This window comes from Bipolaris oryzae (assembly GCF_000523455.1).
Source record: "Bipolaris oryzae ATCC 44560 unplaced genomic scaffold scaffold_77, whole genome shotgun sequence".
Lineage (NCBI taxonomy): Eukaryota > Fungi > Ascomycota > Dothideomycetes > Pleosporales > Pleosporaceae > Bipolaris > Bipolaris oryzae.
In genome coordinates, this window is record NW_006911353.1 from 33801 (window position 1) to 59392 (window position 25592).

General features: G+C 52.7%; 11 protein-coding genes across 11 annotated transcripts; 4 read left to right on the forward strand and 7 right to left on the reverse strand.

Moving 5' to 3' along the window:
* Positions 1 to 112: 112 nt before the first annotated feature.
* COCMIDRAFT_97006 (uncharacterized protein) lies at positions 113 to 2579 on the reverse strand (the record flags this gene model as incomplete). The annotated part of the gene is made up of 3 exons (XM_007690404.1): positions 113 to 176; positions 304 to 2299; positions 2348 to 2579. 3 exons carry the CDS (start codon positions 2577 to 2579, stop codon positions 113 to 115), a joined length of 2292 nt encoding a protein of 763 aa, XP_007688594.1.
* A 2055-nt stretch (positions 2580 to 4634) lies between these two features.
* On the forward strand, positions 4635 to 6139 carry COCMIDRAFT_26846 (uncharacterized protein; the record flags this gene model as incomplete). Its single annotated transcript, XM_007690384.1, has 8 exons — positions 4635 to 4735; positions 4792 to 4963; positions 5015 to 5055; positions 5113 to 5248; positions 5321 to 5507; positions 5561 to 5690; positions 5742 to 6078; positions 6122 to 6139. The coding sequence occupies 8 exons, from the start codon at positions 4635 to 4637 to the stop codon at positions 6137 to 6139; spliced, it is 1122 nt and encodes a 373-aa protein (XP_007688574.1).
* Positions 6140 to 6392: 253 nt separating this feature from the next.
* COCMIDRAFT_97039 (uncharacterized protein) lies at positions 6393 to 7606 on the reverse strand (the record flags this gene model as incomplete). The annotated part of the gene is made up of 3 exons (XM_007690405.1): positions 6393 to 6436; positions 6542 to 6897; positions 6987 to 7606. The coding sequence occupies 3 exons, from the start codon at positions 7604 to 7606 to the stop codon at positions 6393 to 6395; spliced, it is 1020 nt and encodes a 339-aa protein (XP_007688595.1).
* A 668-nt stretch (positions 7607 to 8274) lies between these two features.
* COCMIDRAFT_96976 (carbohydrate esterase family 5 protein) lies at positions 8275 to 9377 on the reverse strand (the record flags this gene model as incomplete). The annotated part of the gene is made up of 2 exons (XM_007690406.1): positions 8275 to 8876; positions 8930 to 9377. The coding sequence occupies 2 exons, from the start codon at positions 9375 to 9377 to the stop codon at positions 8275 to 8277; spliced, it is 1050 nt and encodes a 349-aa protein (XP_007688596.1).
* Positions 9378 to 10142: 765 nt separating this feature from the next.
* Positions 10143 to 11514, reverse strand: COCMIDRAFT_37317 (uncharacterized protein; the record flags this gene model as incomplete). Its single annotated transcript, XM_007690390.1, has 2 exons — positions 10143 to 11047; positions 11097 to 11514. The coding sequence occupies 2 exons, from the start codon at positions 11512 to 11514 to the stop codon at positions 10143 to 10145; spliced, it is 1323 nt and encodes a 440-aa protein (XP_007688580.1).
* Positions 11515 to 12843: 1329 nt separating this feature from the next.
* Positions 12844 to 14242, forward strand: COCMIDRAFT_97010 (uncharacterized protein; the record flags this gene model as incomplete). The annotated part of the gene is made up of 2 exons (XM_007690407.1): positions 12844 to 12880; positions 12939 to 14242. The coding sequence occupies 2 exons, from the start codon at positions 12844 to 12846 to the stop codon at positions 14240 to 14242; spliced, it is 1341 nt and encodes a 446-aa protein (XP_007688597.1).
* A 189-nt stretch (positions 14243 to 14431) lies between these two features.
* On the reverse strand, positions 14432 to 16044 carry COCMIDRAFT_37319 (uncharacterized protein; the record flags this gene model as incomplete). The annotated part of the gene is made up of 2 exons (XM_007690391.1): positions 14432 to 15763; positions 15817 to 16044. 2 exons carry the CDS (start codon positions 16042 to 16044, stop codon positions 14432 to 14434), a joined length of 1560 nt encoding a protein of 519 aa, XP_007688581.1.
* Positions 16045 to 16863: 819 nt separating this feature from the next.
* On the reverse strand, positions 16864 to 17103 carry COCMIDRAFT_97068 (uncharacterized protein; the record flags this gene model as incomplete). Its single annotated transcript, XM_007690408.1, has 1 exon — positions 16864 to 17103. A coding segment is annotated over one exon (240 nt), but the record flags the coding sequence as incomplete, so codon positions are not given.
* A 1909-nt stretch (positions 17104 to 19012) lies between these two features.
* COCMIDRAFT_97085 (uncharacterized protein) lies at positions 19013 to 19610 on the forward strand (the record flags this gene model as incomplete). The annotated part of the gene is made up of 2 exons (XM_007690409.1): positions 19013 to 19173; positions 19235 to 19610. 2 exons carry the CDS (start codon positions 19013 to 19015, stop codon positions 19608 to 19610), a joined length of 537 nt encoding a protein of 178 aa, XP_007688599.1.
* An 835-nt stretch (positions 19611 to 20445) lies between these two features.
* On the reverse strand, positions 20446 to 22826 carry COCMIDRAFT_96951 (uncharacterized protein; the record flags this gene model as incomplete). Its single annotated transcript, XM_007690410.1, has 8 exons — positions 20446 to 21718; positions 21769 to 21907; positions 21959 to 21991; positions 22043 to 22112; positions 22167 to 22187; positions 22240 to 22399; positions 22448 to 22685; positions 22733 to 22826. 8 exons carry the CDS (start codon positions 22824 to 22826, stop codon positions 20446 to 20448), a joined length of 2028 nt encoding a protein of 675 aa, XP_007688600.1.
* Positions 22827 to 23229: 403 nt separating this feature from the next.
* On the forward strand, positions 23230 to 25084 carry COCMIDRAFT_97049 (uncharacterized protein; the record flags this gene model as incomplete). The annotated part of the gene is made up of 3 exons (XM_007690411.1): positions 23230 to 23266; positions 23729 to 24450; positions 24497 to 25084. The coding sequence occupies 3 exons, from the start codon at positions 23230 to 23232 to the stop codon at positions 25082 to 25084; spliced, it is 1347 nt and encodes a 448-aa protein (XP_007688601.1).
* Positions 25085 to 25592: the final 508 nt, after the last annotated feature.

Below are 25592 nucleotides of genomic sequence, written 5' to 3' on the forward strand. Positions count from 1 at the left end.
TCATGCATCATGCACTAGTCTAATGTGCCATTCGCTCATCAGAAGAATCAAACACGACAGTGATGAGAGAGAGAGGGGGGGGGGGGGAACAAAAAAGGGGTGAGAGAGGTTATTAGGGTTTTGCAGACATGTAATAGTATGCCGCAAGCGCCCCACCAATGACGAGGGCCGATGCACTAAGAAAAAAAGTAGTGTTAGCAAGATTCGTTGTAACTAAAAATGATAGCCCATCAAGGAGAAGAGAGTGTGGATGGAGGGGTATCGTCACAAGTCATATGCAGAAGGAATAAGATGCTGGCTTACCTGGCTCGTTTCCGATCGCCAAACAAGAGCTTGAGCGGACCGCCACTGTGCTTCTCGGGCGGGTGTAGAGATGCCAAAGATGACGTCTTGTTTTCTACCTTTTCCTTGGGAGTTGTCGCATCCTTTGCAGCAGTTCCTGGTGTGTCTGCGTCCTGCGAGGGCTCTTCGGTAAGACCTTTGCGCTGTCGAAGCTCTGAGTCTGTATTAGAAACAGGTTGGGGTGCTTCATTTGTAGCATTGAGATCAGACGTAGGCGGAGATGTTGTGGCCTTGGTAGGCAAGGATATGGCATCACGCAAGGTGTTGGTAGATTTTGACTCGTCCTGAGCAGCGTCGTATCCGTTGATGCTTTTAGCTTCGCCAGTTGCTTCTTTCGCATGGTCTGCCGAGTCTTCGTCTTTGGCCTGCATTATATCTCCCAGCTGCTTACTTGCGTTGATGACAGGTGTGGCGTTGGGATCACGGGCGAATCCAGATGGTGGATTGGATACACGAAGGTAGTTTTTACCAATGTAGATGGGTGAAGGCAAGCTGTCAAGATCATGAGTGTCTTGCTCCTCATCCTCCTCATCACTGTCGTCCGCTTCAGGGACAGAGGCCAACGATGTATATGACTTGACTGGTACAAGATCAACTGAAGAACATGCTTGCGAGAAGACTGACGGTTGTGGTGAGCAAGGGTGTTCGTGCGTGGCCTCATCTTCGGGGAGTTCGGCCCCTATCGAGGCTACGCGCTGCAAAATCAGATCACGGTTGGTGGGAAAGCGCTCCAACGACGGATCGTTTAAGTCTTCGTCCTCAGCATCCGATCGAGGTAATCGATGAGGTAGGCTGCTGTTTTTCCGTGTCTTGAAGAAATCATATCGGCCAGGCCCACCAAAGAGGTTTTGCGCGCCTTCCGTTTCGTAGCTAAAAGCAGACTGCTTTTCCGTCGGGAATGGCGCATAGTCTTGCGAAGAGACTGAGCCAGCATGGTCAGCGGTTTCCGCTTCCCGCTCGTGGGGCAGGAGAGGCGCGTCGCCATCATCTCCCTCAGGGTAGTTGCCAGATTCGCCATGATTACTGTGAGGCCTATCAAGATGTGATCCTCCATCCCCGAGATGATTACTCTTAGCTATGATATCACTTCCCTTGTACGCCGAGGATTTACCTTCATGCGCCAGTGCCGGAAATCGATCTAGCTCGTCTCCTCCATCAGAGTCGGTCGTAACAGCGGTGTCGTCTGGTAGGTTGGACTCATGGGATAAGAGCGGGACTTGATTGGCATGATGGTTTCCAGTCTCTGCTTCGTGACCAAACAGCGGTACATTTGCAAGGCCGTTACTCTCCTGGGCTACACTAGTCTCGTGGCTAAGCAAGGGTACCAAGTTCAACTCGTCGCCCTCGTCCAATTCGGACGGGGTGTCCATGGCGTCTCCAGAACTAGTGTGATCGGCTGATGAAGGCATAGACTCTTCATCAATCGTGTCCATGGAGGGCGGCAAGGGCGATGGGTCGGCCTGGGAGGATTCATGTTGCAATAATGGTGTTGTTTGCTCATCGCCTGTGCCAGGCTCAACGTGGTGTTGAGGTACGGTTTCGACTTTGTCGGGCAATGCGTCGGCAGCTTTCGTGTCATGCGCAGTGTGTTGGGCAGCGGTAGCGTCCTCGGTAGCGTCCTCGGCAGACGCAGGTTCGGTGTCCACCTTGTCGACGACAACGATGGGCACATGAGGCGGTTCCAGCACGCCAGGCTTGGTCGACGAATCCACCTCGCCTGTTGGTTTGGCATCAGGCTCCAGGTTAGCTGGTGGGACGGGCAGTTGGTCCTGGTCCATGGTGCTGTCTTTGCGGCTGTCGAGGCGCTTCAAGGCAGGCTCATGAGAGGGCGCTGCAGGCGGATCGCTTGATGTGGTTGCTTGCGTAGGTGTACTGTCTGGCGCTGAGCTCTGCGAAGGCTCAGGAGCAGCGGGCTCAACATGGATAACATTGTTGCGAATGCCTTGGTCGTCGGTAGCTGCTGTGTGTCAGCGGGGCACCCGGGGGAGCCTGCTTTCAGCCATACCCGTTTGCTTTGACTCGTCCAAGATCCAGTGGTCTTGACCAAGACGGACCTTGTACTGGTAGCTCCCCTGGTCCACGTTGGAAAATGTCTTTGTGAAGATGGGATCACCCGAGGCGGTCGTGGCGTCGGCCACGTCCATCTCAAGCGGGGTCCAGCCGCTGAGGGAGGAGGTGACATAGACGGGGGGACGGACGCCCGGCTGGGAGAAGGTGATGGTCGCGTGAGTGGCCATGGCGACCTCGGGGCGAGGGAATATTCGAGGGAGTGAATATAGGTAGGAGTGGTCGTGTGGCGGACCAGGCGGACCAGGCGCGGCCTCTGGTGGGGGTAGTTGGAGACTGTTGGGAGAACAAGACAGTTAGCGGTTACGGGCGAGGAATTGAGCGTGCTCACACTCATGCAGTGGCGCAAGAGGGGCTTACTGCAGGTTGCAGTACGCAGGGCAGGGGTGTTGGCATTGGCAGTGGCATGAGGGGGACGGGGGGATGGGGTTGGAGGGGAAGGCGCGCCTACTGCCTGCGTGCTTGCTTGCTTGCCTGCGTGCTTGCCTGCTTGCCTGCTTGCCTGCTTGCCTGCTTGCTTGCTTACGTACACTTACTTACTTAGTCACTGTGCTGGGCAGGCAGTGGACGAGGGAAGCACCTGCCGTGGATGCGGTCGCACCTGCACCGATGCGAGCAACCAGACAACGGAGCGATGCCGTGTAACCACCAGTCGAGGGGCCGGCGGAGAGTTGAGTTGGGCGAGGGGCGCGAGGCGCGGTTTAACACGGGCACGGCGGAGCTTGAGATAGGCGAATGCTTGGGGTCTGGGCCCAGGGTGGTTAGTGGTGGTGGTGGGAGTACAGTAGTAAGTATATAGTGCTAGCCGTGGTGGGAGCAGTGGTGCTGGCAAGTGCAGTGAATGCTTCTTGTCAGATTGTTGGGCATCTTGTGCAGCGCCACATATGGCTCCCCCCCTCCCCTTTCGCCCCTTGGCCCCTTCGCTCCGCTCCAGGCAGAATATGCAGTGCTTTTTGATGCTTCCAAGGTGACGTGAGTACAACGTGTGGACTGGCAGCACTAGGCCGCAGCCTCGTCAGCCACCCGTAGCCTGATCAGGCTTCCCCCGCACCGATCAGCCGCCTCCCCCCTCCCCCCCTCCCCTCCAAAGCCCCTCGTCCTCGCTCCCTCGTCCACCCAGGCATTACTTAGTTACCATCCTGCCCTTCTCTCCACCAGCCTGTTCTGTTCCTTCATTCCCTGGAAACTAGAGTAAAACAACCTCCATCCCCCAGGCATGCCACAGCATACCAGTCGCCCTGAGTGCTTGCGCACGGCTACTGCGCCGCCGGCCCATGCCGAACACCCACAGCGCATTCACAACTAGCACAAACCATTGCCACTCTCGCGCCCCTAAACCCGGCTACACTATGTACATACGCAGTACTTACATCAGCCCATGCTGCCAGACGTTTATGCTGCCAACTGCTTGGCCTCGTCGGTTGCAGTCGCCGTGAGTACTTACTGCTTGCAAGCTCGACAGAAGGGCCCAGCCAGCGGATTATGTCAGCCACGGCCCATCCGTGACCTGGAACCTGGGAGCCAAAATTTCCGTTGTTTCTCCGCCCTTTTTGAGACGCACGAGAGGCTCTTGATGCACTCGACTCGACGTGAATAAGTAGGGCCGGGATGGTCCGTCGTATTCGTCGGTCCAACCCTCGGTCCCAAGGCCTGTCCTGTTATCCTACTACTTTGTGTACAGTCGATGAGCAGGAAACAGTCGAGCCATTCAACCCCCGCTGCCGCTGCAGGCACCTGAGGCCATGGGTTCTTCGCACGCACCTGGCTGCGATGCCATTGGGAGCCGTCGGCCCAAACATGGTTTCAAGAGCGGCGTTGCGACAGGCCTCGTCACACCAGTGTCACTCACCACGCTCAAATTTCGAGGCTGCCGCACGGGCCACGCAGCTCCTTCGCGTTTTTATAGCACCGCTTGCTTCTGGAAGTTCGTCCTGGCGTTTCAAATAACGCCGCGTCAATCATGCGGCGGAAACGTTTGCAACGCGCTGATCGACATGGTGCATTGCCAGTGTCGCCATCCTTCCTGCTGACCTCACATCTGTATTAGATCTGAAATAGGCCCCATCGGCGCCATCGCACGCCTGCCCCATCGCCGCTTGCCTTTTTCCCTTCTTCTCCTGTTCCTGTCCCTGTCCCTTGCTCGCCATCCGTCCATCCATCCATCCATCACAACCCCATGTCCCAACTCCTCGCCTTGCGTCTCCCACCATCCTACCCTACACGCAATGGGCCACATTGTCTTTGCCAACGGCCATGACCAAGGTCCGCTGCTGGCCAGAGTCAGCCTCGCCATGTACACCGTTGCCGTGACGTTTGTCGCCCTCCGGTACATACACAGATACATCACCCACCCTGCATGACTTGTATACTAACCCTGTCTAGCTGCTTTACACGTGCATGCATTGTCAAGAGATTCGGCCTCGACGACGTCTTCATTGCCCTTGCCACGGTCCTTGGGGCTGCCCAGACCGTCACCATAATACTGCAGGTCGAGCATGGCCAGGGTCGCCATACCACCGAGTTGCGCATCGAGCAGTTCAACCACATGCTCATGGTATGCTTCGCATCGCTCTTGCCCCCACGTACACTGCTGACTGCCCATTAGTATCAGTGGATCAACATGCTCATATACTTTGTCGCAAACTGGTATGCATCTCCTGTCTACCATGTATAGTCCAACCCCTAACTCAAAAAAAATATCAGGGCGGTCAAGATGAGCATACTTGCCTTATACTATAGGATAGGCTATGGGAGAAAAGGTCTACCGTGGATTGTTCAGGCTCCTGCTGTATGGACAGTCGCAGGCTTCATGACTGCATTTGGCATCTCCTCTTTCACGGTACGTTCTCGTTGCTCGCCTCGTCCAGTGCACATCGCATTGCTACCCCATACTAACAGTGGCATTGCTCAGGCCCAACTCTTTCTGTGTGTACCCGTATCTCGCATCTGGGACATTGTGCACGTCAATGACGGAGGATGCATCGATGTGGCCGAGTTCATGATTACCTCTGCTGCCATCAACGTCGCTACCGACATTGTTCTTCTCATGTTCCCCCTGCCCTTGCTACGGCTCTTCAAGTTCAATCGTAGACAACGCAGTACGTTTGCCATTGCTGGGTCTGTATCCAATCATAGCTAACGATCGCTGTAGCGGCTCTGGTAGTCGTCCTCTCTGTCGGATTGATACCGGTCATAGCCAGCACTATGCGGCTATGTGAAATCGTCATGGCCGGCAGGCCAATCAAACCGGGAAAGGGCTGGCAGGACAACGATTACAGCTGGTAGGGTTTGCATGTTGTATGCGTTATTTACTGTTACTAACACGGTTTCAGGGGTTGGGCCTGGGTTCCAGTCTGGTCGCAAATCGAAGTCGACGTCAGCATCCTCGCAGCCTCTCTTCCTTGTCTCTATCCCCTGTTCAGGCACGTTTTCCAGTCGGCCAGTCGGCCCGCCACACCCTCGGAGATGTCCACCCTACCTGGGTACCCTGAGAGCTGGGCAGAGCAAGATTTAGTGAGCAGAGACGGAAGTGAGGATTTGGAGAAGAATCGCAAGAGCTTTGACTTTGAAGAAGAAAAGAGGTTGACGGTGCGGGAAAAGGAAATGGGCAAGGGCATCGACCTTAATATAAGCGTAATTGTAGACAAGGAGATTGATGTGGGCGAGGATGTGGGTAGGCATCGGTACAACGACGACTTGTCGGCCGTGGCAGAGGAGGACGAAGCCATGAGTAGATTGAGTGTCGATTTAGCAAAGCCGCCCAACGTCCAAAAGCTGACGCGGGTCCAGACTGGCGACCCGACCGGGATAGAGTACAAAAAATTATGACATTATGATACCTAGCAGAAGCTTGAATTAGTCGGTGCAGGGGCGGCGAATTTGGGCAACAAGGCATCCTCTACCGTAGATCATTATCATCATTAGTTAATCGTTAATGTTTTGTACAGTCACTCTTTAGAATACAAGGCACGGCAACGGCCGTATTACCACCCCCCAAGGCCACTGAATGCAGAGCTGAATTGATTTGCTGTAATACGTCGTTAGTCTGATATTTCCTCGACAACCAAAGGAAAAAAAAGAGGGAAAAAAAATACATGATAACAAGAAGGTGAAACGAGATCAAAACACATACCATACTGACTCGTGCTATAGCACTCACTCGCCTCAGCCTTCTCCAACGCCTTGGGCAACCACTCTCGGATCTTCTCCTCGCGATTATGATGACTCGGATGCGTACTCAGTATCTGCGGAGGCTCCCCATTACCCATTTTCTCCATGCGGGCCCAAAAGTCCATGGCAGCCTGCGGTTTGTAGCAGCCCTGCGCCATCATCATGAGGCCGATGAAATCGGCTTCCGCCTCGTGCTTGCGCGAGGCGGGCATGGAGAGAAAGAGGTCGATGAGGAGTTTACCGGAGTAGAACGATATATCGAAGAGGGAGAGGGCGAGGACGCCGATGAGAACGAGTGGAGCTTGGGACATGCGTTCTCTATTTTCCATTCATTGTGCGTTAGCCACCAAAAGTTTCCAGTTTACAGTGTGTAAGGAAAAAGGGGAGCGGGGGAGGGGGAAACGAACGCAGTATGACGCGCAACCACATGCGCAATCTCATGACCCAGCACCGCCGCAATCCCATCTTCATCCCGACACAACGGCAATATACCCGTGAACACAAACACCTTCCCCCCCGGCGCCACAAACGCATTCTGCTCCGGACTCTCTATAACCGTAACCTCCCAATCGAGGCCTTGGAGGCCTTCGCCTTCTGCATACGGCAGCAAGCGCTGCAGCACCTTTTTCACCTTGCGCACGCGCATATCATTGTCCGGGAGGATGCGACCGGCGTACTGCTCGCGCACCTGGTCGACCGACGAGCGCCCAATGGCTTCCTCGAGCTCCGCCGGTATGATGTTGAAGCGGCGGCGGCCCGAGACGGGCACTTCTTCGAGATTGTACAGGTAGAATGCGCCGGCGCCGGCGCTGAGGATGCCGATGTCGCGGTAGAAAGTTGGGCGTGCGGCCCAGCGGTAGAGAAGCCCGGAGAGACCGCCAGAGGAACTGGAGAAGCGCTTGTATTGTGGGCGCGGGCCCTGGTTGAAGGGGAGTTGTTGATAGAAGCGGGGGCGGGCTGGCAGTGGGAGTGAGAGAGGTGCGCGGGTTGCGCTGAGGGTGGGCAAAGGTGGTCGTATTCGGTACATGGTGTTGTGAAATGGTTGTTGGGAGAACTGAGGTTTGGAGAGTTTGGGTGAGATGCCTGTCACGAATATATAGTTGTCTGTTACTTCTAGGTGCTGTAGTGCTGCACACTGTGCCACTTTTCGGGCTGTGGAGTGTAGTAGAGCTGGGCTCGGGTGTAAAGGTGACGTGAGGTTCACAAAGTTCGCGGGGGTGCAGGGATCGCTTTACGGCGTTACTACGATATCAACGGTTTTAACGGCTTTGACGTTCATCTTTGCATCAGTAGTGTCACATCCTTTTTTTTTGAATTTCTTTGCTCTGGTCATATGAAAACTCGACTTCTCCACATATGTTTGTTGCCCTCTTCACATTACAAAGTCTCCGCCCCCACCTTCACTATGGGACAATAATGCTTCTTCACATAGTCGACATATGTTACCAGCAAACCCAATAACTAATATTGAAATGTCTGGTTTGGTTCAGATAATCTCCGCAAATATTTACGGCATCATGAAATCATACTCGGCATTTTATGCGCAGGCACCAGCACCAAGTCCAGTAACACAATCTTGCGTTGGTAAAATCAGGATATTTCCTCGGGACTTGCAACTATGTATTATTTACACGCTTTTTGTAACAATCACCACGACTAACAACCGATATTTTCCACGTCTCATCTCTCGCACACTTACATGTGGGCGTAGACATACTCTACGTGAACCTGGAGGACACACGCATCGTAGTCGACTGGTGGAGGGAATGGAGAAACAGTGGCCGGGGAAGTCGGATATGGTGTCTCTGCGCCCTCGGAAGCGGTAGGAACGTAAGGCTCACCCGCACTCGAGGAATCAATGGGTGCGACGACAGATGAAGCCGACACAGTAGCGGTAGGGGTCTGTACAATAGACGAAGCAGACACAGTAGCGGTAGGGGTCTGTACGACAGATGAAGCGGAAACACTAGCGGTAGGAGTAGGTACGGAAGATGAGCTGGAAGAGCTGGACACAGCACAAGAAGGCAGAGGTGCAACGCCATTGATCTTGGACACGACCCAGGACGAAGCCTCGTCGGTGTAGAGCTCAAAGTAGTTCAGGTGATCAGCGACGATTTCACCTCCAGCACAAACTGGATCTCCAGCTGCACAGTAAGAGCGAAGGACGGGTGCATAGCGGTTCAAAAGGGCGAGGTCTCCAGGCGCGCGTGGGTTCTTTTGCTTGCTGGCACCGTCGAGGACATTGTAAGGTTGGTTCGCGGTGTGCATGACATCTCCCCACAGCAGAGCCGCAGCAACTTTTCCAAGTCAGCACTGAACAAAAGTAAAGTCAAAATCTGTGTATACTTACTGGCTTTGCCAGCAGGAGAGGTGCTGTCAAGACCGTTGCTCACAAAGGAGCAACCACCTGGCCCACCCAAGACATCACCAACAACATGGGCTCCCTCAGAGTACCCATTAACTACTATGTGTGTGCAAGGGCACTTTTGGCTGAAGGCGGTAATCTGAGAGATACCATTGCGGGCTCCCTCTGCCACCTGAGCGCAGTAGTCCCCACCGAGGGTAACGTCGAACTGAATATCGATGTGGTCACACGTCTTGCCCTCGGCAATCAACTTGCCACAGGTTGCTTCGACAAACGGAAAGGTGCGTCCATCACGGTAAGGAGCATCGTTTCCGCGAGCCATGAAGATGACTACATCGGCGCAGGTTGCGTCCAGCTTGGGCGGCGTGGTTTGTGCCGCGGCGAGAGCGGATAATGCGCCCAGGGCAATGGTGTTGCGGATGCTGAAAGACATGATTACGAATTAAGTACGTTGATTATATTATATTAGATGAACGAGTGGGGTGGAGGAAACGACCGTGAATATCAAATCGAGGGAGCGAAAAGGTCCTTTGAAAAGGTGTATCTGGGGTATCCGCGTGGCAAGGGCGGGGAGCCAAGTGGGCTTAAAAGGATCATCTATCTCTCAATCTCCGCTGAGTGAATAGAGAGATTGGATTGCCACCAAGGCATCCAATGTCGAATCCCACACGTTTCGCAAATAGCGTATACGAGCCATGGCATGGATCTATCCCTCTGCCCTGCATGAGTTTCTGTCAATCTTGCTGCGGATGCAAACAACCGAGTTATGATCCCCTCCCGGGGGGTTACCACAAGTAGAAGTCGATAAGAGGTGCGTTTTCCTTCGAGGCTAGCTGCGCCCAGTAGTCAAGCCGCTTAGGGATATCCCGGCACAGTTAGGCCCGCCATTGGTTATGGTGTTGTAGTTGGACCCACACCATGTCAGGGACGAAGGATTGCCTGCCTATTCCTCTCCCGCGGAGACTCCAGTATATTTTAGTGCATGACTTGTGGCAGACGATTCTTTTGAACCTAACTGTCGTATTCTCATAGAATGCAAAAATTCCGGCGGAAAAATTGAGTAGAAAGATGCAGATATCACGTTCGGACGGATTCGGAGAATGTCAGCTGACGAACTTTGACACGGCACGCAACACTGTTTTGTCCTTTTGAACCGCTGTCTCTGATTGACTCGGGTCCCGATGTCAGCACAAACAAACTATTCTAGTTTTTCATGACTATCCCTAATGGCCTGACCGTAATCTCCCGCGTTAGGTGTCCGCACAATAGTATGCGTATGATACTTGGCCGGCTCCTTGTTTGTCAGGAAGACTCCGGAATGATGATCGAATTCCACCAGGATAACCGGGCTCTGGATCCGGAAGTAAAACGCGTCGTCATCGCTGAAGCCACCGATCCAGCAAAAGTATGTTTCGTCAAGATGCTGTTTGATCTGCTTAAGTTTGAGCTCACGAGCGTTGGATGGATGGTAAAGAAGGAACTCGTGACAAATAGCCAAGATAAGGTCTTGTTGAGTGGGGTTGAGCGAAGAGACTAAAACACCCTCGTAAGGAACAACCCGGTTGTCTCGAAAGGCGCCGCAGCGATGACGCTGGTCATCTGGGCCCCACGTGTCCGTGATGAGTTCGTCACGCTTGCTCTCATCGTTGTTAGAGTTGCCGTAAACTTGCTTCATGCCCTCGTCCCTCATCTTCTTGAAGACTTGAGCTTTTTGCTGCTCCTCTGCACTCAAGCTCTGCATTAGCTTCAACCCGAGATTGCCTTCCTTGTGAAGGATCTGGGTTCCTTTCCATTCACCTTGGTCGATGATGTTGGGTTCTGCGCCGGTAAAAGAGGGAGTAATGACGACCTGAGTCCCCTTGAAGAAGCATGCGATATCGAGATGGTGGCCGTAAAGGAGCCAGCCCCATGGTGAGGACGCGGATATAGAGGGCGTCCCGAACAAGAGAAAATTGTACGAGTACTTATTCAGGATATTGGGGAGTTTGACGACTTCTCCTAGAAAATGATTGATGCGCATAGCAGATAGTGCCTTTTGGTAGCCTTCTGGCGACAAGGACGCCTCGACCACGGCGAGGATTGACTGTGCAGTGCTTTCCGGCACTGTTAATATTAGTACGGTATCAAGACTTTTGCCCAAAGACCTTCTTACCTTCCTCGAGCCTTAGTCCAAATGGCCTCAGTAGAAACTCTGGGTTGCTCCATGCCCTCCATTCTCTCGCGTTGATCGGATACACTAACTTTTTTCTCTTCTCATCATCCAGGCCCTTTAAGAGGTCTCCTGCTTTTTCAAACGCACCCTGGACATTGGCACCTTCGTCTTGGGCCTTGAAAAGATTTGGTCGTACTTTGCCATCGTTGGTAACACCTGTGTAGGGCTCTTCCAACAGCTTTTCCCATACCTTTGTCAAGTCGTACAACCACGGCGGAGCACGGTTGTCTTGCATTGACTGGACATATTGGTATATGTCTTGTTTGGCAGCTGTGGTGAAGCGTGGACTGGATAGATCTGGCAAATGGGCCCGAAAGCCAGCCGAGGCTTGATCAAAAGAGCTTCGTCGCTCTGCCATATCTGTGCGGTATTGGTTTTGCAGAGCACAGGCAAAGGTCTTTTCTTATCGCGTATTGGGCACAACGGTCAGCATTACAGTGCAGTCCGCGGCACACAATGTAGAAAAACGGTTCAAGGGGTTAAATCTGGCTCCGAAGTCCACGCAATCGACGTCTCAACTGTCAGCAGGAGCTCCAGCTAGCCTCGACACAACTGCCGGATGAACGCTTTTCCCAGTTGCGTGAGGTTGGGGCTTCTCGAGAGCGTGTCCCACAAGACGCCGGTCAATGATGGCTAGAATAAAGATGACGGCTGACGGCTTGGTACTGGCACCTCATGCAATGGCTGGAGTGATGGTATTGTCTGCAGTGACAGGAGAAATGTCCCCACATTCCGCGTCAAACATTAGCGCGGGGCATCCGGCCCCTCATTGCATACCCGTACAACTGATGTCGGTGTGCTCTCGACGAGACGGCCACACGGGTTGATGGGCTTGTATTCAGCTAGCTGGCGTCTAACTGGTGCGTTTATGTCGCAGATGTCAGCCATCTTGAATGGTAAATTGGACTGTCAGGCGGTGTGAACTATGGACGTCTATCCTCCGATCTTAAAACGCAGCATGTGTAGAACAGACAGTTTGTTACCAACAGCTCAATCGGAAATGTTCCATATATGCATGCAGTATTCCTGGGAGTCTGGCGGTTGATTGGCGCCTGCAAGCATTCTACACCCCGTTGAGTAGAGTGCTGTGTGGTCATGACGCACAGTCGTATCGGACCGATTGTGTGGTATGTGGTTCCGTCTCTCCGTGGGGACGGCATTCCCGGCATCGGCGGTGGGGCAAGGCACAAGAGATACCCTACGCGTAGCCCCGCCTACAGTGGGGGGCGGATGGACTGTTGGTTGGCTTCCACAAACAACCCGCAATACAGATAGTTGGATGGACTCGAGCCGGGCGGATATCTGCTGCGTAGAATCATACATATTTGCCGACCGACTCCACCCAATCATAGTAGAACTACCGTGTGTGGCATTTCGCACAGTGCCCAATAAACTCAAAAAGAAGCAATAGCTCCGGCTAAGACATCACCCGACGTTCCTTTACATATTACTTGTTGGCCATATCTTACAGGCTGTGGGGTTTTGTGGGGTACAAGTCGAATTGTGCAGTACATCCATACATAGAAATATCTCGTTCGATATACTGGTCAAACTGGCATCCAACGAGTCAGCCATAATATTGTCAACGACACACAACTTTACCGCAGCCTCAACCATTTACTCCAAGTGGGCCTCTACTATACAGCCAAGTACGCAGCGTCCGATTTAAACTTGCTCAAAGCACAACATGGCGGAGCAAACGAGGATAGCCATTGTTGGCGCGGGTATGCTTCTCCAATCCATATTTCTACATTCCGAGTGCATCCACTGATAGCATCTCAGGTATGGGCGGCCTTGCCGCGGCTCTCGCCCTTGCAAAAGCCGGCCACAAGAACATCACGATATATGAAAACGCTCCAGGAATGGGCTTCGTAGGCGCAGGTATTCAACTAGCACCCAACATGGCCCGCATCCTTGACCGATTAGGCTGCTGGGGCCCAATCCGCGACGAAGCCGTCGTATGCGCAAACACATCTATTAGGGAAGGTTCAACAGACAAGGAACTGGCGTGTGTAGATCTAGGATATGTCATGGAAAAGTACGGATACCCACACATGGTTGGCCACCGAGCCAGTCTTGCAAACGGTCTGTACGAAGGTTGCAAGAAGGAGAGCGGCATCACATTCAAGCTGGGCTGCACAGCATCCGACTTCCGCTTCGGCCCAAAGCCCAAATTCACAATTACTCCATCTCAAGGCAGTCTCGAGCCCTACCAGGTCGAGTGCGACATTCTCCTCGGCGCCGATGGAGTCAAGAGCAATACCCGCGTTGCCATGCTCAAGGAACTCGGGCACACAGGCTCTGCCCGCGACTCTGGCCAAGCCGCCTACCGCATCATGCTGAACCGCTCGCAGCTGGAGCACGATCCCGAGCTACTCAAGCTCATTGATTCAAACACGGCAACACGCTGGATCGGCGAGAAGAAACATATTGTCGCATATCCGATCCACAACAAGCAAATCTACAACATCTCCACCGCGCAGCCAGACACAAACTTTGCCGGCGCCCCAGACGCACAGTACACGACAAGAGGCAGCAAAAAAGCCATGCTAGACGTCTACGGCGACTTTTGCCCCATGATCCACCGCATGCTGAACTTGGTGCCGGAAGGCGAGGTCGTCGAGTGGAAGCTTAGAGTCCACGACCCGTTGACAACGTGGGTCCACGGCCCAACCGCACTGGTAGGCGATGCATGCCACCCGACGCTTCCGCACATGGCTCAGGGTGCCGCGCAAGCCATTGAAGACGGTGCCGTCCTCGGTGTTGTCTTATCGCCCAAGCGCATCGCTGACGGTAGGCCCGAAACCATTGAGCGCGCACTGCGCCTGTACGAGAAGCTGCGGAAGCCGAGGGCGGAGGCGCTGGTGGAACTTGCGGCGGAGAGCGGCCGCCTGATGCATCTGGGCGCGGGTAAGGCCAAGGAGGAGCGCGACAAGGCTTTTGCGGCTCTCAGGGAGGGCAAGGGCAAGGGCAAGGTCCCGGACCGCTGGGCCGACGCTGATGTCCAGGCGAATGTGTACGGGGTTGATGTTGTGGCGCAGGCGGAGGAGCTGTGTGATAAAGAGGGACTTGGACCAAAGCTGTGAGCATTCCTGTAAAACTTGAAGAATAATACAAAGATAGTTTTCTAATTCATCAGTGTATCTTGAGGCTTTGTTCTTGGATTGTAGAGTAAATTTGTACTGTTAGGAGACAAGTAAGCCGAAGACAGTACGGAAAGATATGTATAAATACAAAAAAAAATACTATATATTTCTTCCTTTTCTTCGACCATCTCAACCACTCTCCGCCATACGTCCCCTACTACTAAATCCCTTCCAATGCGTAACTACAACAGGCACCAAACTCGCCCCAACCAACAGCGCCGCCGCCACACCCGCACTCTCCGCAATCCCAACCTTGTCAAACATATCCGGGAACCAAAATGGGCCCAAAAAGCCCCAGATCTGCCTCACAAATGTAATGAAGACGCCGATACTACCAGCCTCTTCGGGATAGCAATCAACCGCATACGTCATCAGCACCGTGGTAACAATCTGGTTTCCAGCCGCGGCTATGCCCGCACCGACAATGGGCGTGACATTCCACTGCAGCGGGGCCGCCTGCTCGATGCGCACCAGGAAAGCAGTGATACCGCAGATAGTAAGCAGGATCCCAATGTACGAGAGCCAGAGCCGAAACTCGGGGGCAGGCCGTAACGGTGCTGTTTTGCTTGCTCGCCAGCGCATCCAGCGGTCGCTGGAGTGGCCTCCTATTTGCTCGCCGAGCGCGGTCCCGACAATGGTGCCTAGAAACTGGAGGCCGAGTTGTTGGGCGTTGAGGTGGAACTTTTCCATGAAGAGCTGGGGGATTTCGACGGTGGTGAGGACTGAGGCGAAGAGGAAGACCATGGCGTATGCGCAGGCGGGGATGACGATGCAGGGGTAGGCAAAGAGGCGGAGGGGAGATATGAATTCGTATAGACTCATGGGCGTGGGGTCGATGCGGCGGAATTTCAGGTACATTTCTTTGTAGGCTGCGAGGCCGGACTGCGCGTGCTGCGCCTTATCGTGCCGCATGAAGCGGGTCTCTGGGCCAAAGAGGGAGTAGAGGATGAGTTGGACGCCGTTAATGATGGCGAGGATCCAGTAGATCCATCGGTAGCCCACATTGTATGTTACGAAGCCGAAAATGAGGGGGGCAAGAGGTATGCCCAGAGTGATCATGACAGTCCACATGCCCATGAATTTTGCTCGCTCTTTACGGAAAAAGGTTTCGACTACGACGGCACTGCCGATGGCGTTGGGTGGACAGATGAAGAAAGACTGTAGTGCGCGGCACGTTGCCATTACAGCGTAGGTTTGGCTTTTGGCACAGCCAATGTTGAATACTAGACTTCCGACCAGTGAGATGATGAAGATGGGGCGACGGCCATATCGTGATGAGAGAGGTCGCCAGAATAATGGGCCACCACCTAAGATGGCAATTTGCAAGGAAGTAAGGTATGATGCCTTTTGGATGCTGACACCCAGGTCTTGGGATATCTCTTCGTAGGCCGGAATAATGGCGGATGCGGGGAATGCACACATCATGGCGTGGAAAGCTACGAAAAGGACATTCATAATTTTCTGGTTGTTGGTTAGAGGGGAATGCCAGTGAAGAGAAGTCGAGAATCACTTGCCTTCCACTGAGGCCAGTTGTACGGGTCAGCCGTCCCCATGGTAGGGAGAGGATCGAGATCGAGTGTGCCATGACGCTGGAGCAGGTATTGGCGATGCTCTTGGGATAGGTGAGATGCTTCGTCCTTGCCGAGATATGTACCATGAGTAGCAGCATGCTCAAGGTCCTCGCTGTACTTGGGGCTATCGGCAACAAGGCCCTTATTCATCGCAACTGGCTGGCTTTCCATCCTGACTATCAATAATGTACAGGCACAGGAAACACGGGAGAGATGAAGAGAGCAAGAGACCGACAAGCAATCTTTTGTCTGGCGTCCGTCAGTGGCGTCTCCATGTTATGTACTCTCCATTCCCCATGCTGTTTTCCTCGGAAGCCGACTCTCGCAAAGACCCCCTCAGTGGAGACCCCAGAGATAGGACCCATTATTGAAGTGCGGACCCATGGGGTCCCCAAACAAAGATTTTGCGCTATTGTCGCCACGGCTTCGTCGCTAGCTACCACACAGCTTCTCAAGTCGGCAGCCGCACATCGGATGCTTGACTTAATGTAGGCGACGCTCCAAGCAACGCCATCCGCACTCAAGCTTTACGGCAAAGCTTGGCTGAAATGGGGGCTGAATTCCGGGCAAACACCTGCGGCTCTTCTGCCTAAAGGGTTCGGGTTATGCTGTTGGTTGGGCGAGCTGGGATTTGATTCGTCCGACTGCTTTGTGGTTGGGATGCACAAGAGACGGCAGTTGCTTCCGGTGGATACAGTGGGTCTGGTTGAGGCAAGTCTGCAACCGGCGATGCGTCTCCCTTGTACTTTCTTTTTCTCAATCGACAGGTTATTGCCGAGTCGACATCTTTTACATCATTTCGCTCACAACAGAGGAAGAGGACTGTCAAAATACCAAAGTATTCATATGCTTTTGTGTGCCTGAGAGGTGCAGTAACGTTATATACTATCATCAATTTGTTCATCTACGCCGCTCAGTGTCGTGCTTTGTACACAGCCGAGACCAATATGCAGTGAGCGATTGCGAACCTAGTCAACTTTTTATCTAATACTACCTTGGGTCCACTGCTGTCTCAACAATGTCGCAACAAACATGCCACTCTTTGCTTTGGGAAGGGTTCACTGCACATCTCTTATGTTCTCCAGGATGAACCCCCACAATGTCTCCATAGCACTGCAGTCCCAAAGTACCCTGCGACATGGCGTCTCGCATTTGGACACAAACTCGGTCTAGCAGCTCTTCGTAAACGCCACTACGTCCGTAGCCTGCACTCGATATCTTGACGTTAATAGCATGCACGTTTGTAGTGTCGGATGTGAACGTAGCATGCTTTTACCTATCCGGTGTGGAAGGGGGTTTGGGCAAATTTCGCAGGTTATAAATCATTTTCTTGACAGGAGAGTCGTATGGTGGATGGATAAAATTGTGCGTCCAGGGTGAGGTCCTTGTCGAGCTGTGTGCTTGCCATACGGTATTACGAGAAAATCTTGCTTGCCTGTACGTAGCAGCCAAGTAGACTGGTACTTGTTGGAAAATTCGGGACCCCTACATACTGTGCACGCGTGTAGAGGTGAGCAGATCTGACGGCGGATGAGCGGCCATTATATCAAGCGACAGCTACTGGATCTGTTCCAAGCCAAGCCTAGAGGTGTTTGTATGTACTAGCATGTGCACTATCTTGCCGTGTCTTTACTGGGCTGAGCTTCGACTCGAGATCCGCGCGGAACCGATGGCTTCGAGGAGCGTTTCAAAGTTATACTTTTGTTGTCGACCAGCTATGGCGTGTTGCCTAATTGCGTGGACTTTACGAGGCGCATGTTTCGTGTTTGACGAAACATTTGTCAGTGCTTCAATGAGGTAAGGCATTTGGACCGACTGTGGTATTTATTCGACACAAAAGTCCGGGGTGGCTGTTCTGCTGCTTGAGGCTCATTCGCTACTCCAGGAACAAATACCCACAATCCATTATCAGTAGGCTCATTATCCCTGGCGATTTCAATTCCAGGATGCTATGATATGAATCCGACTATCTTGACATTCGCTACTTAAAGCTACCGTGGTCTGGGGTATGAGAGATTCGCCTCGGATGGTCCGTGTGCGTGCGAAGAGTCTGGGGCCTCGATTACAACATCTTTTGTGATGTTGCTACTGACAAGAACCCAGATGTGTCTTATGCGAAGACTGCTGGCCACGCAAGCATCGTGAGTTTCGTTTTAATCAGTGTGTGGGTGCCGAGGTTCAGGTAAATAGGTATGAGTGGGACAATGAAGAAACGTGTACTGCCAATGCGGTCATAGTCCGGGACGTGTTAAATACCCTGCAGGAGAAATGTGCACCGGGTGTCAATGACGATAGGAGACATGAAGAAAAACCATGGTGTTGACATTGACGAGGTGTCTGGCCGGACGAGGAACCGGTTGTGGATATGCAGGCTGACATCAACATGGCGGGATGTCGGCGAGTCTCGTGACCGGCAGCCTCACCCCACAATCGAAAGACGGTCGTCTAACCACCATCAGCACACAGCTAACTCGACCAGGATGTAACCGCCCGCCCCGCTGACGTGCAATTGGATGTCGGCCACTGCCGTCTTCACAGCCGAAACGTATCCCAGACGGGCCATGGCCGCCAAGTCGTAGTAAGAGAGGATACAGAGCGAGAGAGTCGACTTCGATGCGCGGCCGGGAGAGAAGGGGTTCACGCCGCCGCCCAGCAGCACGGCACCAGTACGTCAGCCGTCCCCGGATTTTGAAGACACGGCACGACAACGGCTCGGATTGGCCGTCTGCTACTCTCAGGGTCAGGGAACCCGGTGATGTCAAGTGTTGTGATTCGTGGCATGACACGAGGGTGGTCGTGGAGAGACACTGCTGCACAGCCCGCCTGTGACCTGCATTTCCCCGCACAACGCCGCCGTATATACAGGTTGCATAGTCCGCGCCTTGGAATCCCTTGACCGGAACACATCACGCATCACCACGCATGAACACACCTTTCCACGCATCAATCAAACATCTCCCTGCCAGAAACCAAACCGCGGCCGATACACTCATCTCTTGGCCATCACATCCACATTCCAAGCCCGTACCCAGCATCACCACCAACGGGATATAAGTCAAACCACATCTACCCTATTCGAGCATAACCCACTGGCCATTTCACTTTTCGCCATTCCTACTACTACACAAGCGCCAACAACATGTCTTTCCTCCTCCGCACTTCGACCCTCGTCCGCCAGAGGCTCTTTACCACCTCGGCACGTGCTCGCACTGCTATTTCCCTCGAGGATGCCACAGCAGCACACATGGCAGCCGCCTCAGGCGCCAGTGTTGTCCCCAAGCTCGGAAGGGTCGCCAGATGGTGCGTCTACTACATATACTTCATCACCACCTGTATACAGCCAGGACTAACAAAGACCCAGGTACCTCCCTACCATGGCCATGGTAGCCATCGGTATGATCTATCTCCCCAGAGATGCATCATCATCGCAGCCTCGCCGGCCACTTTCGCTTGGTGATGCTAATGCTAACATAGGTTTTGGTGTTACAAATGCCCTCAATGACGCCAACCGCAAGGTCCACTCTGCGCTAGAGCTGACCCAGGAGCAAAAGAACCAGATGCTCATGGACGCCTATGGCGAGCGCTCTAGCCTGCAAGACATGGAGCGCGCTATTGCCGGTCTGGAAGCCAGGCTCACTACGCGCAAGGACAGGAACAAGATCCTCGAGGAGGCGTACGGCGAGAAGACCAGCATTGAGGATCTCCAGCGCGCCATGGAGATTTACGAGGTGCAATGAATGAAGGCGAGGCGTTGAGGGGGGAGGCTGTAAGAAACTAGCCGAGCAGAAACGGCCAGTGTCGCGTGCAACAACGGACACGCACGCCACAGGAAGCATCCGAAGAAGGGAACGAGGGAGACCAAGGAAATCCATGCGCTGCGCGCCATGGACCCCACACTGCATACCAGGCCACGAGCAACGGCCATCACAGCATTCAAGCTGTCCCCGGCTCGTGTGCCCTGCGGAATTGAAGGAGACAGACGTCATTTTCATCACTCAGCATAGCATATAGCGTTTTTTTTTCTTCTCATAGCATCTGGCGTCAAAGAGAAACCCTCTGGAATAAATAGGGGGGCTACGAATTATGTACCATATCTCAGAACCAAATATCAAACATTAACAAACATACAAGCTCTATGAATCCACTCCGTCGGCCCTGTTCCTTTCTTCCTTTCTCTCTTTTCCCCCATACATTCAAGTGATACTCACATATTAAAAGTTTGCTCGTCGGTGCAATCCATTATGGGACATAGTCCGCAAGTATCCCCCGACTTTTCCCGACCGGCCGCGCTCACATCTACAGTAAGTACGTGCGACCACTCCACATTCCGATGCAAACCCGCTGCTCATCTCGTCGGCCCGTATCACAAAGTTAAGGTAAGAGAGCTCCCTGGAAGAAAGTTCTTCCCAATTCATTCTCCAGAGAAAGACCGTCTTATTACACCAAACACAAAGCAATTTTTCTTAAAAAGAAAAATAATAATAATAATAATAATAATAATACTCGTGAAGATGAAGTAGATATGCCATGACTTTGATTCGCTACGAAATACAAAAAAAACAAGAACGATTCCTACTCCTCCTTATCCGTCTTGACAAAACTCCACACCTCCCTCCAAAACCCGCGCCCCATCCTCATCGGCCTGCGCTCAAGAATCTGTCTAATCCTCGCTCTCTCATTCCTGCGCGCCGCCTCCGCCTCCATCTCCTCCTGCATGTCCGAATCGGGATTCGCACTAACATTAACATTCCATGCGCCGCCCTCTTCCTTGAACGGATCCTGGAACATTGCATGTACGGGACTGTTCGCAACGCCGTCGTTCTGGCCGTCCATCTCGTACGAGTCGAAGCGGGGCCGCGGGATATGCGGGACGGATTCGGGCCCCTCGAGCTCGATGTACGAGAGGTCCTGCAGGACGTAGTCCTCGACGGTGAGGTTGCGAATGTCGACGGCCGAGGTGCGGGGGTAGATGTATTTGTAGATTAGGTAGAGGGAGACGAAGAGGACAGGGCCAATGTATGCGCCGAGCACGTCGAAGGCGAGGCTGATTGTTGATTTGAGGCTTTCGGCTGAGGTGAGGCTACCTTTTGTGACGAGGATTACAAAGGGAGGGATGCCCGACCAGAGAATTACGCAGGCGCTGCCGATAATGCCGATGTAGGCGGGGAGAGGCTGCCAGCGCGACTTGAAGAGTCGCGATTTGTACAGTGGGTGGTTTCTGCCGAAGATCTTTCGCTTGGCCAGACGGTCGAGCCCGGCTTTGAAGCGCAAAAAGGTTATACAGAGGCAGAGATTGATGCATGTTGCTGTCCCTGTGTAGAGCTCAGACAGCGTAATGCGTGGTTGCGATCCCGATTTGTCGGCTAGGCCAATGAGTGATATGAATCCCAAGGCTGAGCATAGCAGAATGGCCGCCAGTGGAGTATGGCCATTGTTAGTCCGACCAAATATGTTGGCGATTTTATGCGGGAGATATTGTTGTGAGAGCATGAAGACGCTTCTCGAGGCTGCATACAGGTCAGTATTTGCTGTCGTGTATGCTGATACTATGAAGAGCGCGTTCAGTGCCCTTGGCAGTCCATGAAGTGAGGATTCCTGTGCCGCAATGACAAAGACTGATCTCGTAGCGCCACCACCTCTTGCCCATATCTTGGGTAAGTCCGGGTTCGCGTAATTAACGTTCGATCCAGCAGCGAAGATGGCAAAAGGATATATGCTGAGGGGCACAAGGTACACAAAGGACATGGTAATTGGCACATCCTTCCAGGGGTTCTTCGCCTCTCCTGCAGTCATTGCAACGAGATCTGTTCCGAAGCAAGAGAACATGGCAAGTGTGATTGAAGTGCTTTACCCATCGTTAACCCAGCTGCCGTAATGCGATGACAGAACACTTACATGAAAGAAAATAGGACACCTCCAGGCCCAGAAATCCCATAAGCATAATCTGAGACACCTCTTAGTGCCAGAGGATCGGCAGTCGTACTATTGTGTCCAATCGGTTTCCAATCAGGAGTAAACGCATGGGTTGTATAGTCTGTGGTGCTGGTCAGTGTATGTAATGTGACTGATTAAGACAGACACTCACTTCCATAATATTTTCCTTCCCTTGGACCGCCACCTAGATTATATCAGAAAATCATCCACGATATCGTAAATTCTGATAGCATACCTCCAAGGTTGATCACTACCATCATTACGCACACAAGCACAAGCAAGCTTATCTTGAACCACATAACTACCTGGACACATCATATTAGACACGACCCCATGAAATAGGTTTCAGCATAGCGTACTCGTTCGATTTTGCCATAAAGCTGGTGGAATGTAAGCGTGGGTATACCTCATCATGTACTAGTCTCAACTAACCTTGACGCCAAGACAATGAGAAAAAGTTGTCAACGCAATGAAGGCAATGTTGATGGCGGTTTCTGCACCCGTAGAGTGTGGCTTTGGATCGCTCTTCAAAAGAGCAGTGAGCTCTGCCGAGTGCGCTGTGAGTGTAGCCATGGCGAAAATCTTGCCCAATCTTTTCCCATCAGCTTTCGATTTCAACAGCCATGACAAAAAAACATACCCGTACATGAATGCAACTGCAAACCCGCATGCAGGGTCCAAGAAAGTGTGAGGGAGGTCGATGAGAGAACCAGTCAGTGGTCGGCATGTCACCATTTCTGTGAGAGTGTACATGACACAAGCGATGATTCCTCCTGCGACGGCATAGCTGATAGCAGCTCCTAGCGATCCTGTGGTAGATATCAGGGCGCCCGAAGTAATAAAGATGCCTCCGCCAATGCAGCCAGAAATTCCAATGCCTGTGATGTTACAAAATGCCGTTTCTCAGGAACCATGGCCAGCTTACCTGCAAGTTGAGGCCTGCTGAGGACACGATCAAGGTGCTCAGAATGCGTGACATAGTATGGTGATCGATCCAATGGCCGTTCTTCCTCGTCCATGCTTTCTGACGGGTCAGGGCGACTGTGAGGCTGCAACGTGGTTCAGGCGGACCGTGGAGAGTGGGACTATGAGTGAGACACCCCAAGTACGCATGCCGCAGCAGGGTGCCACAACCAGTCAAGGCAGCACTTTGAAACAATTTGAGCCTTCCGCCAGCCTGGTTTCCGGGCATGTCAACTTGATGTACGCCGGTCCCACGCCTCGAGACCAAAGACCAAGACTACACAGCGTGCCGTCTTGCCAGCCCTCGCTTCTGCCTGCTGAAGCCACAATCAATAGGAACACCTCGGGATAGAAACGGTATATTGGCACACGACTTGGCTCCATGGTGATTGGTCAGGATAGTGGGAATCTGGGCAAGATCATCGCGGCTGCATCGGGTTGTACACGTGAAGTTGGTAGATGGCACTAAGAAACGCCACCGCCAAATACGACTGGCGTGCGAATGCGTTTAAGTATCACAGCCACGCTTGCTGCGGCCTCCCGGTGTACGCTTATGGATAGAAGATAGAGGCTAACGCCGCTAGAAACTGCTAATTGGATACATCTTAAACGTCAAAAGCCGCTGTGGTCTAGGCCACGTATCCGATGGTTCATACGTTGAGTTCGTGGGCTGAGGCGCATGCGCGATGCCAGTGGGATCTAGTCATCACAACTGATAACAACTGCCGCCGTATCTGACCCCAGAACAAGGGCTGACCGTCCGCTTCCAGGCGTTCGCGGTTCCGCTGCTTCACAACCAAGGCCCACCGTTCTCCGTGGGCCATACTCTCTACAACTCCTCTTCGTTCTCATGGCACCCTTGTTTTGCGCTCGCCGATGATGTCAATTTCAAGCAGTTCTTCGCACCCCTCAACGCGCCGTTTTTCTTTAGCCGTGGAGAATTTCCCCTTGTTTCCAGCCTCGTTTGCTTCGCATGCCGAAACCCGCTTGCAAAGGCCTGGCCAGAGGTTTCTATCCAAACCGTATGATGTTGCGACATCAGTCTCGCCATTAGGCTGGGTCGCTGTGTGTTCGTCCAAGCAAGTACGGCTCTACAACGTACGAAATGAGAACCAGAGTCGAGAGATTCCACTCGCAGCCGAGTTGAGCGTTCTCATGTCGCATAAAGACGAGAAGATACGAGGTATTGCTTTGTCGGAGGATTTGCTTGCTGTAATCACCCACAGGCGCCTGTTGGTTTATGATGAGTACCGCCGACATGGCGGCGGCGTACCCGTTTTGGTGAAGGAACAGCGCATTGATCAAAATGAATGTTGGACTCCAAGATCAGTGTCTATCTCGCAAAAGGGTGCTCCGTCTGTTGAAGGTGGAGCTACTGCGAGTATCGCGGTGGGCGGGGAAGGGACAAGCGGGGTCAAGGTCTTCAGGTATATCTACACGCAAGGCTGGAATGTTGAGAACCACTGCACAACATTGACATGCCCTCAGAATAATGGGGCTATCAAGATCGTCGGCTTTTCGCCTCTTCGGAGCGATGCTGTATATGGCCTCATGGCTTTTGCTTTGTCAACAGGAAACCACTTATACTGTTGGAATATCAGTAAACAATTGAGTTTCAAGTCAAATATGCGTCTGGATCCGATTTGGCACGTTGACTGCAATGCGAGCAGCAGCGAACGCGTAAGACAACTTTACGAGCATTACGTACAGAACTGACTTCTCCTAGGCTTTTCGCGATGAGATATCGACAGCCACTCTGATTATTTCACCAACGGGAAGGTCTTACATTCTTTGTACAGTGGACCACAAGCCAGGATCAAGTCTCCCCCGAACCTTCATCGTACCAGTTGATACTTTTGAAACCAACCCACAAACCCTCCGGCAACTGATTAAACCGCTACCCGACAGTGTGGTGGGTTCAAGCGTTCTTGCCGGTGCAACATCCTGTAATGGCCGTTTCGTAGTGGTTGTGGAGAAGGGCCATAACGAAGTCAACATGAAACTGTTGACTCTCCGTGCAGCGCCCATGGGTGGGCTGACAAGCTCAACTGCTGGTCTACTTTCATGGGTTGTTAAGCTGCGGGCAAGTAGTGCCGACGCATCAAGGATATCGATTTCCATCTCAGAACAGAATGCCGCTCTCGAGATTACCGCCGTTGATGGACAAGGGCATATCGTGTGCTCGAGAATCAGCGTACCGGAGATGCTGCAAGACCGGTTGCGATATCTCGTACCACCCCCAAGGCACGCCGCTCCTTTCGAACTTGCAGTATCAGAGGAGCCTGCAGATCGTATTGATATTGTTCCGGGCTGAAGCGTTGCAAATCGAGGTCAGAGCACGATCTCAGTTCCTTCTGATTTTTGACGCCGTGGCGAACCAAAAGATCGATGGCTTCGAAGATTGCAATAATGGGGCATTGAGGTACGATATGCTTGGAGGAAATTTCAATGAGTTAATCACCGGATCTGGAGTCTTTCAGTTCGTCGCCAATCGTGGAGAAACAACATACCAGGCACGTGGTCCTTTAATTCTGGCACAAATCTAGAAGGACAATGATTTTTAGGAAAATGAGTTTGGTGGATATACAAGATCACAAGTTGTAGGATAAGTGGTTTGTCAGGGTGGATAAAGCAGTCGCGCTGCATATATGACGTCAACCCCGTAAGCAAACATGGCTTGGAGAGCGAAGTGTCGGAATACGGGAGAATGGCAAAGGTCCTAGTGTATTGGCCAGTTACTTTCTATTCGCATTGGCTATTAGGTCAACTGGATCCGGCACATACACTCCATCTCTTCCAACTCACGGATTGGCAGTCGTTGT